General features: G+C 48.6%; 1 protein-coding gene across 12 annotated transcripts in view; it reads right to left on the bottom strand.

The window, feature by feature from the left end:
• The window catches only part of plekha7b (pleckstrin homology domain containing, family A member 7b), a 713202-nt gene that overhangs the window by 235131 nt on the left and 461177 nt on the right, over nt 1-16894 (bottom strand). For 8 of the 12 annotated variants that reach the window (XM_072466383.1, XM_072466384.1, XM_072466385.1 and 5 more), the window contains one exon: nt 8561-8672. The exons of the other annotated variants lie outside the window; for them this stretch is intronic. In XM_072466383.1, the coding sequence (XP_072322484.1) occupies nt 8561-8672 (112 nt within the window). The remainder of the gene's footprint in view (nt 1-8560; nt 8673-16894) is intronic. 12 annotated transcript variants of the gene reach the window in all.

Below are 16894 nucleotides of genomic sequence, written 5' to 3'. Positions count from 1 at the left end.
CGTCTGGATCTGTAGCATTTAACTGTGATCAGAGTCATGCGTTTGGTGTCGCACACTCCTGATGCCAACGGAGTCGTTCAGTACTCTGTGTGGCATCGTTTTCTTCTTGTTCAATGAACAAATCATTTTCCTTGGTTTCGGATTTGTCATTGTGCTCTTCACTTCGGCTGGTGCAAACTGCTTGTTCCAGGGTGCTGCGGAGATTATTTTCAACGTCTAGTAGAAGTTCAGGCATTGTTCTGTCTTTCGAGGTGAAAACATTGTGGCTTTAAAACTCTTCTTTTCAATTTTCAGACATTTCGCCTTTAAGTGGGAGTGGTCCGGGGCGTCTGACGTCATGACGCTCGTGACGTCATGCGTAGGACTCAATTGCGCATGCACACGCCGAGGTTCCTTTACTGTGCGCTCTTTTCGCAACTGCCCATGCGCGCGCAAAACACCGGTTTGTGTTTTTTAGGGAAGTGCGCATGTGCGGACCGGTCAGACTGCACACACGCAAGATGGCTGCCATTCAAAACTGCCATCTGTGTCTGTTTCAACCCTACCTCTGCCTCTGGTGAGTATTCACGCCATTTTTACCGATTTCGTTCGTGTCCACCTCGCAGTGGCTGTCGAATTTGTCCAGGATAGTCTGGTATTTTGTTTTGTCCTGCCCTTCTGAGTATTGAAACGAGTTGAAGATCTCTATCGCATGTTCATCCGCAATGGTGAGTAGAAGAGCTATCTTCTGAGCATCGGTCACGCCATTCAGGTTGGATGCTTCCATGTATAGTTGGAATTTTTGTTTGAACGAACGCCAGCTAGTACTAAGATTACCGGTGGTCCTGAGTTGATGAGGAGCCTGAATCTTGTTCATCGTGCCTGGATTCGGTTGCTGGTTGTCTCTAACCTTGCTGAGTTGAAATAGGGAGATTGAGCAGTCACTCCTGTACCATGTTATGTTATGGCTAGTAACATAAGCTGCCACTTGATGTAGGCTCTGCTCAAAGATGCTCCAGACTCGGAGATAAGTTTAACGTATTTATTGAACGATTAGCAATGCTCTTAAATGAGTTTGACACTCTACTAATCTGCCTCTAGTAATTCAGTCTATTCTGCTAACTATACAAGCTTGCTCTCGACCATGTGCTAGGGTGTGATGTTGCTGATAATCAACCCTGTCCTGCTCTCTTGGTTTCTGCCAGTGGAAGAGGCAGAGCCTGTGTGCCCTGTCCTTTTTATATGGGCCGTGTAGTGCCCCCTTATGGTAATGCCACCTCTGGGTGTCCTGATTGTCCATCGGTTGTGTCCTGTTCTAATGACCCATTGGTTGCGTGTCTGCATGTCATGACATCTCTGGTGCTCCCTCTAGTGGTTACTTAGTTGTAGTGTATTTACATTAACCCCTTGTGTATATACAGTGATGCATATCACTACAGTCTTGATCATCATCCAGCAACTGCTGCTATGGATAAACAGGAAAGGGCAGGTCCGGGATTGGTTGTGAAGCTCTTTCATCTAGGTTTCTCATAACAAGCAAAATGTAGCCTAGTGCGAGTGTCCAGCTTCAGTAGGAGAGAAAAGTGGAATGGAAAAATCATTGCTACATTTACTGATCACCAGTGGCATGAGGCAGACTGTTTATATAAAAGCTAATCTGTATTTTACCATTGACTGCACATTGCCCCTCCTGTCAATGGAACCCAATAATCCATAAAGCAGCCAGAATACTCATGCAAACACCACATCAGCAGCAAAACTTCAACGTCTGCAAAACTTAGGTGGCTGACATCATAGAAAACATTTTATGCCATCTGTGATCCATGGGTCACATCAACTCAAATCCTCTGTCTTGAAAACGATCTTTGTAAAACTGTTGCCAATTATCACTTCTATTGTCACAATTTTGCTCGTGATGAACTATGTCCACATTTCCCATGTAACATTTTCACTCTATAATCACACAAGCTGACCACTTGGCTTTGTGCCGAGTCAATGAAACCTTTTCAGAAACTTGGATCTAAATTCACCACCATTGCAATGACGACAAACTTTGCAGTATGAAGGGTATCGCCCACTGTGAATATGCACCTGAACCACTGCAAAATTCAGGTGAGCCTATTGTTAGGTAGTTATGGCAGCTGCCCGAAGTGGGTGTAGGCTTCATTTCAACAACAAAATGGGGTGCTGAAGTGGGTGCAGGGTTCATTTCAATAACAAAATGAAGTTCTGCACCCATCGCTAGAGCCTTTCCTGAAGGATTAGAAACTTTAATTAAACATTTCAATTCCTTTTTCATGCTGTAATCATTGGTGATTGGGAAAGTAGCCTGCAGGTAAGCTTTTTAAGAAATTAATTCTCTTTAATGCAGTGCCTGGAAACTACCAAACTAATATTGCTGCGGGTCCACAGCTATTTCCCACCCTTAACCGTCCCCTTTACACCTTGACCAAAATTGCAACGGCAGTTAGCCCACCTTACTCATGATTTCTACTTCTTCGCCCTTTTCTGAGTGTTCACATTTTCAGTTCCAATGAAGGATCTGCACCTAAAACATCAACCAGTTCCATCTCTTTACTAATGTTGAGGACCAAACCTCCCCAGTTGGAAATCTATTGTTCAGAAAGACCAGTTGTCTGGAAATCTTTTGAGAAGACCAAGGACTATTGGTATCACTTTCTATAGTACTTTGGGCACGGAAACAAGAATGGTACCATATGGATGAGTAAAATTATTTTTATTCAGCTTTATAATGCTTTAGCACTGCTTTATGTTTCAGGTAAATATTTATATTGCGTGTTTTCCAATTCACAAACTTGTGATTAGAATGAAAGTCGTCAGTTGACTGGACGGCTGGTTCGTGATGCAGATTGAGGCCAACACCACGGGTTCAATTCCATACTGGCTGACGTTATTCATGAAGGCCCCGCCTTCTCAACCTTCCCCTGAAGTGCGGTGATCCTCAGGTTAAATCGCCCAGTCAGCTTTCCCCCTCAGGGAAAGCTGCCTATGATCATCTGGGACTATGGCAATTTTAATAGCACATGATTATATCATAGAATTTACAGTGCAGAAGGAGGCCATTCGGCCCACCAAGTCTGCACCGACTCTTGGAAAGAGCACCCTACCCAAGGTCAACACCTCCACCCTATCCCCATAACCCAGTAACCCCACCCGGCATGGGATTAGGGGTAGTGTATTGAGATGGATAGAAAACTGGTTGGCAGACAGGAAACAAAGAGTAGGGTCATTTTCAAATTGTCAGGCAGTTACTAGTGGGGTACCAGGGATCGATGCGAGGACCCCAGTTATTCACAATATATATTAATGCTTTATATGAGGGAACAAAATGTAACATCTCCAAATATGCAGCTGACACCAAGTTGTGCAAGAGGATGAGCTGAGAGGAGGATGCAGGGATCCTTCAGTGTGATTGGACAATTTGAGTGAGTGGGAAACGGCTATTCACATTATATATTCATGATTTAGATGAGGGAACAAAATGTAACATCTCCAAATATGCAGGTGACACCAAGTTGTGCGAGAGGGTGAGCTGTGAGGAGGATGCGAAGATTCTGCAGTGTGATTTGCACAATTTGAATGAGTGGACAAATGCAGTATAATTTGGAGAAATGTGAGGTTATCTATTTTGGTAGCAAAAATGAGAAGACAGACTATTATCTGAATGGCAATAAATTAGGAGAGAGGAATATGCAACGAGACCTGGGTGCCCTCGTACACCAGTCACTGAAGGTAAGTACGTATGTACAGCAGATGGTAAAGAAGGCAAATGGTATGTTGGCATTCATAGCGAGAGGATTAGAGTACAGGAGCAGGGATGTTTTGCTGCAATTATACAGGGCCTTAGTGAGGCCACACCTGGAAGGTCTCCTTATCTGAGGAAGGATGTTCTTGCTCTAGAAGGAGTGCAGCGAAGGTTTACCAGACTGATTCCTGGGATGACGGGCCTGACGTATGAGGAGAGATTGAATTGGTTGGGATTGTATTCGCTGGAGTTCAGATGAATGAGGGGGGATCTCATAGAAACCTGTAAAATTCTAACAGGATTAGACAGCGTGAATGCAGGAAGGATGTTCCGGATAGTGGGTGTGTCCAGAAACAGGGGTCAAAGTCTGAGTATACAGGTAGGCCATTTCAGACAGAGATGAGGAGAAATTTCTTCACGTAGGAGTGTTTGGCCTGTGGAATTTGTTACCACAGGAATTAATTGAGGCCAAAACATTTCATGTTTTTAAGTTAGATATAGCACTTGGGGTGAAAGGGATCAAAGGATATGGAGGGAAAGCAGGATTAGACTATTGAGTTGGATGATCAGCCATGGTCATAATGAATGGTGGAGCAGGCTCGAAGGGCTGAATGGTCTCCTCCTGCTCCATTTTCTATGTTTCTAATAGCACGTCTGAGGATAGGGATAGTCCTAGAAACCTGCAGAAGGCCACCAAAATGTCGATGAAATATAAAAGAATGAAAAAGCCAGAAATATAATAACAGATTATACAAGTTTTCGAAGCACATGAACAAAAAAAAGAGTAGCTAAATTAAATATTGGCCCCTTAAAAACGGAGAAAGCAGAGGTAATGAAAAATTGATGGAGGCATTGAACTAACGTTTTGTGTCTGGCTTAACAGTGGAAGATACAAGTTACATACCAGGTGTGAATAATAACCTAGGGGTGAAAAAGAGTGAGGAAATTAATATCAGCAAAGAAATAGAATTGGAGAAAATTAAGAGACGAAATTTCAACAAATGCATGGGACCTGATGTCCTACACCCCAAGGGTCTAAAAGAGATATTTGCATGGATAGTGTATGTGCTAGCTATAAATTTCCAATATTCGTTGCATTTGGGAACTGTCCCACCAGATTAAAAGTTGGCAAATGTTGCCCTCCTTTCTTGAGAAGCAGTGCAAGAGAAGTCAGTGAATTACACGCATGTTAGCCTAACATCATTCGTTGGAAAAATGCTGAAGCCTATTATTAACGTTTGGATAGAGATGGATAAATTTCTGATTAACAATAACGTAAAGGGTGATGGGGTAGTGTATGTGTCTGATCAGCCATGATCGTATTGAATCGCGGAGCAGGCTCAAAGAGCTGAATGGTCCAAGCTCCTGTTCCTATGGTCTAATGTATTTAAAAAGCATAATATGATTAGAACAGTCAATATGGTTTTACTAAAAGAAAATCCAGTTTGACAAATTGAATTTTTTGAGGTTGTAACTAGTAAGGTAAATAAAAGGAAACCAGTAGATGGGAGTACAACTGGGCTTTCCAAAGGACATTTGATAAGGTACGACACAGATGGTTAATAGGCAATCATGAAGTTGGGAGTAATACATGAGCATGGGTAGAGGATTGGTTAATGGACAGGAAGCAGAGAATGAGTTCAAATGGAGCATTTTCAAGTTGGTAGGCAGTGAATATCACAAGAATCAGTCCTGGGGCCTCAGCCATTTACAATCTATATTAATGACTTGGATGAAGAAACAGAGTGATGTATCGAAGTTTGTTCATGATAGGCCACACTTGGAGTATAATGTTCAATTCTGGTCGCCACACTACCAGAAGGATGTGGAGGCTTTAGAGAGGGTGCAGAAGAGATTTACCAGGATGTTGCCTGGTATGGAGGGCATTAGTTATGAGAGGTTGAATAAACTTAGTTTGTTCTCACTGGAACGACGGAGGTTGAGGGGCGACTTGACAGAGGTCTACAAAATTATGAGGGGCATAGACAGAGTGGATAGTCAGAAGCTTTTTCCCAGGGTAGAGGGGTCAATTACTAGGGGGCATAGGTTTAAGGTGCGAGGGGGAAGGGTTAGAGGAGATGTACAAGGCAAGTTTTTTTTACACAGAGTGTAGTGGGTGCTTGGAACTCGCTGCCGGAGGTGGTGGAAGCAGGGACAATAGTGACGTTTAAGGGGCATCTTGACAAATACATGAATAAGATGGGAATAAAGGGATACGGACCCTAGAAGTGCAGAAGATTTTAGTTTAGACGGGCAGTATGGTCGGCAAGGCTTGAAGGGCCGAAGGGCCTGTTCCTGTGCTGTACTTTTCTTTGTTCTTGTTTTATATTAAGCTAGGTTGAAAAGTAAACTGTGGGGAGGGCACAAAGGCTGCAAAGATATATAGACAGGTTAAGTGGATTGATAACAAGGTGGCAGAATGAGTGTATAACGTAGGAAATGTCCAAAAGAATAGATAAGCAGAATATTATTTTCTTTTAAAGGTGAGAAACTTATAAGTGTGGATGTTCAAATAGACTTGGGCATGCCTCTATAAAAAATGCAGAAAGTTAGCTTCAAGTACAGCAAGCAATTAGGAGGGCAACTGGTATGTTGGCCTATATTGCAAGGCAATTGGAGTACAGAAATGAAATTAAAAATGAAATGAAAATTGCTTATTGTCACAAGTAGGCTTCAATGAAGCTACTGTGAAAAGCCCCTAGTCGCCACATTCCGGCGCCTGTTCGGGGAGGCTGGTACGGGAATTGAACCGTGCTGCTGGCCTGCCTTGGTCTGCTTTAAAAGCCAGCTATTTAGCCCAGTGTGCTAAACCAATGAAAAGTCCTGCCACAAGTATACAGGATTTTGGGGAGACACACATCTTGAATACAGTGTGCAGTTTTGGTATCCGCATTTAAGAAAGGATTGCACTGGAGGTGGTACTATAATTCACTAAATCAGTCCCTGGGATGAGGGGGTTGTCCTATGATGAGAGGCTGAGTAAATTAGGTGGAGTTGAAAGAAACGAGAGTCGATCTCATTGAAACATACAAGATTCTGAAGGGGGCTTGATAGGGTGGTTGCTGAGAGATTGTTTCTGCTGGTCGGAGAGCCAAAACGTGGGCTGGCTCTCAGGATAAAGGGCTGATCACTTCGGACGGAGATGAGGAGAAATGTCTTCATTCAAAGGGTTGTGAATCTTTGGAATTCTTTACCCCAGAGAGTTGTGGACACTCCATCATTGAATATACTTAAGGCCAGAACGGGCAGATTTTTGGTCTCGCAGGGACTTCAGGGATACACTGAGGGGCGAACGTGGAGCTGAAACACAAGATCAGGCATGATCGTACTGAATCACGGATCAAGCTTGACGGACTATGTGGTCTACTCCTGCGTCTATTTTCTTGTGTTATATTCTTGGCACTGAACCCTGGATAGAAGAGCTTAGTTTCATTCTTAGCCTTCCGTTAATGCTGTCTAATGGCCATCAACCAAAGTTTCAGAATGCCCTCAACTACATTACAGAAGTAAATAAAGGCAAAACAAGGTGGATGCTGGAAATCTGACATAAAAACATGATGTGCTGGAAAGACTCAGCAGGTCTGACAGCATCTGTGGAGAGAGAAATAAGAGTTCCCGTTTTGAATCAAACATGACTTCTTCAGAACTCATAAGTCAAACAACCCGAGACCCCCTTAAAGCATCAGAATTCAGGGTCACATGACCAAATTCATGCCTCCAACTCACCCCAAACCAAAGACATTGCCCCAAAGCATAAATATCTTACAAAATCTCACATTTATAAGACTGAGGCACTACCCACTGCGCTAACGAGGCTGTACAATCTCACATTTATAACAACCTCACATACAGTCTCATTTCTTCCCCAGGATCTCGTTTGTAAAGGATCCTGATGAGTCACACTGATGAACTGAACAATACTGCCTGTTCACTCAGCTTGCCTGCAGTGAGATATATGGCAACAGGCATTGCAAACTGCAGCACTTGGTTGGCTTTAGTATCTCTCGGTCTCCAGAGTAAGCACTACTCATTTACTTTATATTGGCCCTGCCAAGCCGTTCGAGTAGCTTTTGATTTTGTGGGCTATCTTGGCAATGAAATAGGCAATTTGCAAGATGATCAATATGAATGCCTTCCTTCTTAATCCCAACAATAAACAGTTGATGAGAGCATGTTTGGGAAAGCACTATAAAAGTGGTCCAATTCCAAATTTTATTTTCTTTACTTAAATTTTTATTTTCCTTTTCTTTCTCCCCCACCCAACCCCCTTTGCTCTCATAAAAGCATCGACACCTAGCTTGCATGAATTAAAATGTTCACACTGGTGTCCCTGAGCCACAGAAAATCTATGACCGCTTCCATGAAGTCGATAGGTGAGATTGCAATCCGTCTATCACACTTCTGAGTTATTTGGCTTCTGTTTACTCTTAAACACATTAGTGCTATCACCGTGTACATACTCAAACATGCACTTGATTGGTTGGTAATGTCTTTCAGAAGCAAGGACCAGGGTGTTATTGGTATTGTATGATTGCTTGAAGGGTGTCCCTTAAAGACAGAGGGGAAAAAGCAGTTCAAAGACTTTTAGCAAGTTATCGGATCACAGCAGGTGAGGGTGCATCACAGCTGATCCACCTGATAACCACATACGCAGAGTCCCAATAGGCATTTTAGGACAGATACCCTAATACTGTTAATGAACAAATCGGAGTACCAGGACGATTACAATTGCTGAAAATTGCAGCAGGATGGACCATTTCACTGTAAGCATACTATTATTATTAATAAAATGGAAAGAATAACTCTCAACCTCACCTTTGAACCTGGAGCAGCGTCCACCGTGGATGTAGTGACTGCTGTGGAGGTCTCACTGATCATACTTTGTGGCCTTTGGTCTGTCTGATGCTTGGACATTTGGATATCTGGTCTAAATCATAAGGACGAGTACAGTCAATTACAGAGTATTTCCAAATTTCACATATGGTTGAAGAAAATACTGTCAAAAGCCTGTACTGCTGAAATCAACAGAAGCACTGAACAGACAAGTTTGGGGAATGTATGGAGATATTCTGGTCGCTATTTATTTTATCAAACCTATTGCATCACTGCTTTGGAATAAAATATGAAGTGCATGCGAAGTGGAGAGAAAAAGCCAAACAGCAAAGTGGATCCTACAATTAAAAAAAACAAGCCTTGTAATTTGCATTAAGCAATTGTACAAGCAGCTCAAACACTTCAGCAATGTCAGCATTAATCATCTGTTTTTCATTATGTATCTCGGGTCTTTCCTCTAATTTCCCCCTAAGCTCCAAGTACACGTTCACATACATTCTCCACTTCACTCCCGACTTCCCCAATGTGTTGAAACCAAAACTCCATTTTATATCAGGACAAACCTTTGGGACTCCTCCTATCACTTGGATATATTTCAGGTGCCAGCCTTGGTTCTGCATTACCCAGAAAAACTGGAGCCATTAAAACTGGAATTGCTTCAAAGCCTACAGTTAATCTTGAACTGACTGCTATGAACCAACAATTACACCAGGCCGCTCATCGTAGTCAACTGGCTTTGCAGCAATAAAAATCAAGCCAAAAGGAGACTCTTGAAGTAAAGTAATCTTCTGTCAACTTAATACGCAGTGCAGACAAGAGTTGGAAATCCTGGCATGCTTCCTTGCAGCTTTCTGCTTACAATCCTAATATCTGACTTGTCTTCTTGGAGCAACTATGGAAGATGTTGGGGGCGATTCTCCGATCACGGGGCTAAGTGCCGCACCGCCGTGAATTCCGTCGCGTTCCACGACGGCGTGAACAGGCCCCCACCGTGACCGATTCACAGCCAGAAAAGGGGCCAGCAGCAGCGCTGCGGGAAACGCAGTGGGCGTTGCGCAGGACCAGCGGCGTCATCGCGCGATGCCAGGATGATGCCACGCTGCATTTAAGGAAGTGCACGGATCGGCACACACACACACCGGGTTCCGACATGGATGAGCCCCGTTGCGCCGCTCCCTGCTTCCGGGACAGCGACCTGGAGGCACTTCTGGAGGCAAGGGAGGAGCGCCGGGCCATCCTCTTCCCAGATGTGGACATCGGCAGCCATGCAGCCCGGGAGGCGTGGATGGCGAGAGGTCTGGACGGCCGTCAGCGCTGTGGGGCACATCCCCCGCACAGGAGACCAGTGCAGGAAAAAACTTCATGGCCTCACGAGGGCAGCAAGGGTAAGTACCCTGACACTCCCCCCGGGCAACCCCCCCGCCCGGGGGGGTGGGGGGGGGGGGCCCTGAGGACCCATGTTGCACCCGGGACACATGTGGAACCCCCCACCCCAGGTGCCATGGCGTGGGCCGTAGTGTCACAACCTTGGATTGGATTGGATTTGTTTATTGTCACGTGTACCGAGGTACAGTGAAAAGTATTTTTCTGCGAGCAGCTCAACAGATCATTAAGTACATAATAAGAAAAGGGAATAAAAGAAAATACATAATAGGGCAACACAACATATACAATGTAACTACATAAGCACTGGCATCGGATGAAGCATACAGGGTGTAGTGTTAATGAAATCAGTCCATAAGAGGGTCATTTAGGAGTCTCGTGACAGTGGGGAAGAAGCTGTTTTTGAGTCTGTTCGTGCGTGTTCTCAAGCTTCTGTATCTCCTGCCCGATGGAAGAAGTTGGAAGAGTGAGTAAGCCGGGTGGGAGGGATCTATGATTATGCTGCCCGCTTTCCCCAGGCAGCGGGAGGTGTAGATGGAGTCAATGGATGGGAGGCAGGTTTGTGTGATGGAATGGGCAGTGTTCACGACTCTCTGAAGTTTCTTGTGGTCCTGGGCCGAGCAGTTGCCATTCCAGGCTGTGATGCAGCCCGATAGGATGCTTTCTATGTTGCATCTGTAAAAGTTGGTAAGGGTTAATGTGGACATGCCGAATTTCCTTAGTTTCCTGAGGAATTATAGGCGCTGTTGTGCTTTCTTGGTGGTAGCGTCGACGTGGGTGGACCAGGACAGATTTTTGGAGATGTGCACCCCTAGGAATTTGAAACTGCTCACCATCTCCACCTCGGCCCCGTTGATGCTGACAGGGGTGTGTACAGTACTTTGCTTCCTGAAGTCAATGACCAGCTCTTTAGTTTTGCTGGCATTGAGGGAGAGATTGTTGTCGCTACACCACTCCACTAGGTTCTCTATCTCCCTCCTGTATTCGGACTTGTGATAAAGTTGCGTTCATGTGAGCATCCTGCCAATGTCCGCCTAACCCCGAGGTTCATCCTCCCTCCTCCCTCCTCCTTCCCCACCCCCGAAGGGCAAGACAGCTCACAGTTACAGGGCGCGTGCAAGAACCGGAGGGGGATCACCTGAGCTGCATCCCCTGACCGTCTATGAGCAAAGGGCACTGGACCTTGCTGGGGGAGCCGCCAGCCGGGAGGTAGCGCCATGCCAGGTCGAAGGCGAAGCTCCAAGTGAGAATCCACTGTATGCATGCAGTCCTTCAGCATTGGTACCCTCACCCCCACCGTCCGTCCGTCCCCCCCCCCGTCCCCCCCTACCCCGGCCAAGGTTCCACACAGGAGACACCAGAGCTGGGGACAGATGAGGGCCTAGCGGCCGCGGCACTGCTGTCACCCACACCTCCAACATCGCAGATACTTGCCCAACCGAGGTGAGTGTAAGTGACGAGGCTTCTGGTTCACAGACTGCTGCGCACCACACCGCCGAACCGGTACAGCAGGTGGAGGTAGGAGCAGCCGAGGGGCTGGACGGTCGGAGGGCAGGCCAGGCCCAGCACCCAGCTGCTGCCCAGGCGGCTCCCGGGTTCCTGGGCATTCCAGGCCCACCCACAGACCCGATGCATTCGCTACCCCAGGGACCAGACGACGGGATGACGGTTGTCTTCCGGCAACTGGAGGAGTCCATCCACGTCCATGAGCAGGGAGCGGTGCCGGTCATGGCTGCAACCCAGGCCGACACCGGGTGGCGTCCGCGATGGAGGCAATGGGGGAAACGGTTTCTGCCATGGGTCAGGTTCTTCAGGGCGTGGGGCTTAGTGTGCACGCGTCATCCGTGGCCCATGACAGGGCTGCCCACTCACAGGCAGCCATGCTCCAGAGCCACATGGACATTGCTGCCGCGCTCCAGGGTCTGGCCCAGTCTCAGCAGGCCTTGCCCATGTGATGGATGGCGTCACCCTGACCCAGCGGGAGGTAGCGCTGTCACGCACAGGGATGTCGCACTCCCTCAGCTCCATCGCCGGGAACGTTCAGACCCTGGTCGATTCCACAGCGGGCCTCCAGGGCTGGCAGCGCCAGGTGTCGGTGGTACAACGGGGCTTGCCTCTGTGCGCACCACCGTCCCTTAGAGAGGCCCGGGGACCAACGGGCTCCCCGAGGGAGGAGGTGGTCCCGGTGCCTGCACCGGTTACCACAGTGATGCGCAATTAATTACTATCAAGACGAAGTGATTCATAACTGAAGGCTTTAATCTGCTGGAACTCTTCCCCAGCAGCTTCGATACAGAAAGTGAAGGCTGCTGGGACGGCACCGGTTCTTATACTCCACCTCTCAGGGCGGAGCTACGTACATCAGCCAATAGTAGACTCCTGGGTCTAACCAATGGTCATCCACCTCTCAGGTACCGCAAAACCTGGTATTACCACATTCACCCCCTGTTAAAAAGAGCCCGGCGGGGTGATGGCCAGCGTTAATAGTGGCTTTTTGTATGGTATGACCATGTATGGAGGTACCGTGATGTCGAGGGTATTAACAAAGTGTTCATAGTGCAGCAATCAGTCGATCAGGTGGCCTGGTTGTCCTTCTGGAGCGTCTGGGCTTCGGCGGTGATTCTGATGGGGTCCCGGCGGTTGCGACTCCGGGAGCGTGATGTCGTCCTCCCAGGCAGCTTCGTCACCCCTAGGCGGCGCTGTTGGGGCAAAAGGTTGACAGGGGGGAAAGTGCCTGTAGGGGGCGTCGGTGTGTGTTCGAGCCTAGGCAGGAGTGGCGGGAGTACTGACCCTCCAGTTAGGTGCTGCGGGGAGGGTGGGGGCAATGGTTCGGGTGCACGTGGGGTTCCGGCGGGTGCCAGGTCCCGAAGGGAGACCGTGTCTTGGCGGCCGTCAGGGAAGGCTACGTAGGCGTACTGAGGGTTGGCGTGCAGCAGGTGGACCCTCTCGGCCAACGGGTCCGACTTGTGCGCCCTCACATGTTTCTGAAGCAGGATGGGTCCGGGTGTCGCTAGCCAGGTTGGGAGTGAGGTCCCGGAGGAGGACTTCCTGGGGAAAACAAGGAGATGTTCATGAGGTGTCTGATTTGTGGTTGTACAGAGCAGTGACCGGATGGAGTGGAGGGCCACCTGGAGGACTTCCTGCCAGCGGGAGACTGGGAGATTCCTGGACCGTAGGGCCAGCAGGACGGTCTTCCAGACCGTTCCGTTCTCCCTCTCTACCTGCCCGTTTCCCCAGGGTTTGTAACTTGTCGTCCTGCTCGAGGCAATGCCCTTGCTGAGCAGGAATTGACGCAGTTCGTCGCTCATAAAGGAGGACTCCCATATCCCTGTCACTGGCACGGAGGGTGCAGGCGGTTAAGATGGTGGTCCTCCCGAGATTCCTCCCGGTGGTGATCACGAAGGCTTTTTTTAAAAGGATCGATAAGAGCATCATGGATTTTGTGTGGGCCGGGAAGACCCCGAGAGTGAGGAAGGGATTCTTACAGCGTAGCAGGGATAGGGGGGGGGGGCTGGCACTACCGAGCCTGAGTATTATTGGGCCGCTAATATTTCAATGGTGAGTAAGTGGATGGGAGAGGAGGAGGGAGCGGCGTGGAAGAGATTAGAGAGGGCGTCCTGGAGGGGGACTAGCCTACAGGCTATGGTGACAGCCCCATTGCCGTTCTCACCGAGGAACTACACCACAAGCCCGGTGGTGGTGGCTACACTGAAGATTTGGGGACAGTGGAGACGGCATAGGGGAAAGACTGGAGCCTTGGGGGGGTCCCCGATAAGAAACAACCATAGGTTTGCCCCGGGGGGAATGGATGGGTGATATGGAATGTGGCAAAGAGCATGAATAACGCAACTGAAAGATCTGTTTATGGATGGGAAGCTCGCGAGTCTGGGAGCGCTGACCGAGAAATATGGGTTGCCCCAAGGGAATGCATTCAGGTATATGCAACTGAGGGCTTTTGCGAAGCAACAGGTGAGGGAATTCCCGCAGCTCCCGACACAAGAGGTGCAGGACAGAGTGATCTCAAAGACATGGGTGGGGGATGGTAAGGTGTCAGATATATATAGGGAAATGAGGGACGAAGGGGAGACTATGGTAGATGAACTAAAAGGGAAATGGGAAGAAGAGCTGGGGGAGGAGATCGAGGAGGGGCTGTGGGCAATGCCCTAAGCAGGGTAAACTCGTCGTCCTCGTGTGCCAGGCTAAGCCTGATTCAGTTTAAGGTATTACACAGGGCACATATGACTGGAGCACGGCTCAGTAAATTTTTTGGGGTGGAGGATAGGTGTGCGAGGTGCTCGAGAAGCCCAGCGAATCATACCCATATGTTTTGGTCATGCCCGGCACTACAGGGGTTTTGGATGGGGGTGACAAAGGTGCTTTCAAAAGTAGTAGGGGTCCGGGTCGAACCAAGCTGGGGGTTGGCTATATTTGGGGTTGCACAAGAGCCGGGAGTGCAGGAGGCGAGAGAGGCCGATGTTTTGGCCTTTGCGTCCCTAGTAGCCCGGCGTAGGATATTGCTAATGTGGAAAGAAGCCAAGCCCCCGGGGGTGGAGACCTGGATAAATGACATGGCAGGGTTTATAAAGCTAGAGCGGATTAAGTTCGTCCTAAGGGGGTCGGCTCAAGGGTTCACCAGGCGGTGGCAATCGTTCGTCGAATACCTCGCAGAAAGATAGATGGAATGGAAAAAAGAAGGCAGCAGCAGCAGCCCAGGATCGGGGGGGGGGGGGGGGGGGGGGGGGGAGGAGGAGGAACCAGAAGGACTCTCAGGGTTGTTAATATATACTGTATAATATGTATAGGTCATTGCTACAGATAATTATATATTGGGCTGTTAAATTATATTTTTGGAGAGTGTTACTTGTGATAAGGCAGTTGCCAATTAGGGTTAGTTTTCATTTTTGTTATTTATTATTTTTTCATTTTCTGTTTATAAAATAGGTCATTGTTATTTGTGTTGTTATAATATTGTGTAAAAGATGCACAATGTACTGTGTTGGTTGACCAAAAAATTTCAATAAAATATTTAATTAAAAAAATAAAGGAGGACCCCCTATCACTGTGAATGTATGCGGGGAAGCCGAACAGTGTAAAGATACCCTGGAGGGCCTCCTTGATGACGGTGGTTGTGGTCATGTCTGGGCAGGGGATGGCGAATGGGAACCGGGAGTACGCGTCAATCACGTTAAGGAAGTACGTGTTGCGGTCGGTGGAGGGAAGGGGGCCTTTGAAATCCATGCTGAGGCGTTCAAAGGGACGGGAAGCCTTTATCAGGTGCGCCCTCTCCGGCCGGTAGAAGTGCGGTTTGCATTCCGCGCAGATTTGGCAGTCCCTGGTGACTGTCCTGACCTCCTCGATGGAGTCGGGCAGGTTGCGGGTCTTGATAAAATTTTAAAAACAAGTGTCCCCCGGGTGGCAGAGGTCCTCGTGGAGGGATCGGAGGCGGTCCACTTGTGCGGTGGCACATGTGCCGCGGGACAGGGCATCAGGAGGCTCATTTAGCTTCCCCGGACGGTACAGGATCTCATAATTGTAGGTGGAGAGTTCTATCCTCCACTGCAAGATCTTGTCGTTCTTAATCTTGCCCCGCTGCGCATTATCGAACATGAAGGCAACCGACCGTTGGTCCGTGAGGAGAGTGAATCTCCTGCCGGCCAGGTAATGCCTCCAGTGTCGCACAGCTTCTACTATGGCCTGGGCCTCCTTTTCGACCAAGGTGTGGCGGATTTCGGAAGCATGGAGGGTACGGGAGAAGAAGGCCACAGGATTGCCCGCTTGGTTGGGGGTGGTCGCCAGAGCTACGTCGGACGCATCGCTTTCAACCTGGAAGGGGAGGGACTCGTTGATGGCGTGCATCGTGGCTTTTGCAACGTCTGCTTTGATGCGGCTGAAGGCCTGGTGGGCCTCCGTCGACAGGGGGAAGGTTGTGGACTGGATCAGGCGTCAGGCTTTGTCTGCGTAGTTGGGGACCCACTGTGCGTATTAGCTGAAGAACCTGAGGCAGCACTTTAGGGCCTTGGGGCAGTGAGGGAGGGGGAACTCCATGAGGGGGCGCATGCGCTCAGGGCCTATGATTCCACTTCGCACTACGTAGCTTACAATGGCTAGACGGTCGGTGCTAAACACGCATTTATCCTTATTGTATGTCAGGTTAAGGATTTTCGCGGTCTGGAGAAATTTGCGGAGGTTGGTGTCGTGGTCCTGCTGGTCATGGCCGCAGATACGGGAACGTTGCGCGTAAGCCGTACCGGTCAACCATTCGGTCCATCTCTCACTGGAAGACCGAGACCCCGTTCGTGACACCGAAGGGAACCCTTAAAAAGTGAAAAGAGCCGTCCATCTGCTTCGAAGGCAGTGAACTGGCGGTCACCATTACGGAGGGGTAGCTGGTGGTAGGCAGACTCGAGATCCACCGTGGAGAAAACCTTGTATTGCACAATCCTGTTTCACCAGGTCGGCTATACGGGGGAGAGGATACGCATCCAGCTGCGTAAACCTGTTGATGGTCTGACTGTAGTCAATGACCATCCTATGTTTCTCCCCGGTCTTTACCACCACTACTTGAGCTCTCCAGGGACTGTTGTTCGCTTCGATGACCCCTTCCCTCAGCAGCCTTTGGAGCTCCGACCTGATAAAGGCCCGGTCCTGGGCACTGTACCGCCTGCTCCTGGTGGCGACGGGTTTGCAATCCGGGGTGAGGTTCGCAAACAGGGAAGGCGGGTCGACCTGAAGAGTCGCGAGGCCGCAGACCGTAAGGGGGGGTATAGGGCCGCCGAATTTAAAAGTCAGGCTTTGCAAATGGCACTGGAAATCCAGCCCAAGGAGGGTGGCTGCGCAGAGGTGCAGCAGGACGTACAGGCAGAAATTGTTGAATTCCCTGCCTTGGACAGTGAGATTCGCTAGGCAGAACTCCTTTATCTCCACCGAGTGTGA

This window comes from Scyliorhinus torazame, chromosome 10 (assembly GCF_047496885.1).
Source record: "Scyliorhinus torazame isolate Kashiwa2021f chromosome 10, sScyTor2.1, whole genome shotgun sequence".
Lineage (NCBI taxonomy): Eukaryota > Metazoa > Chordata > Chondrichthyes > Carcharhiniformes > Scyliorhinidae > Scyliorhinus > Scyliorhinus torazame.
This window is presented reverse-complemented; position numbering and strand designations above follow the sequence as displayed.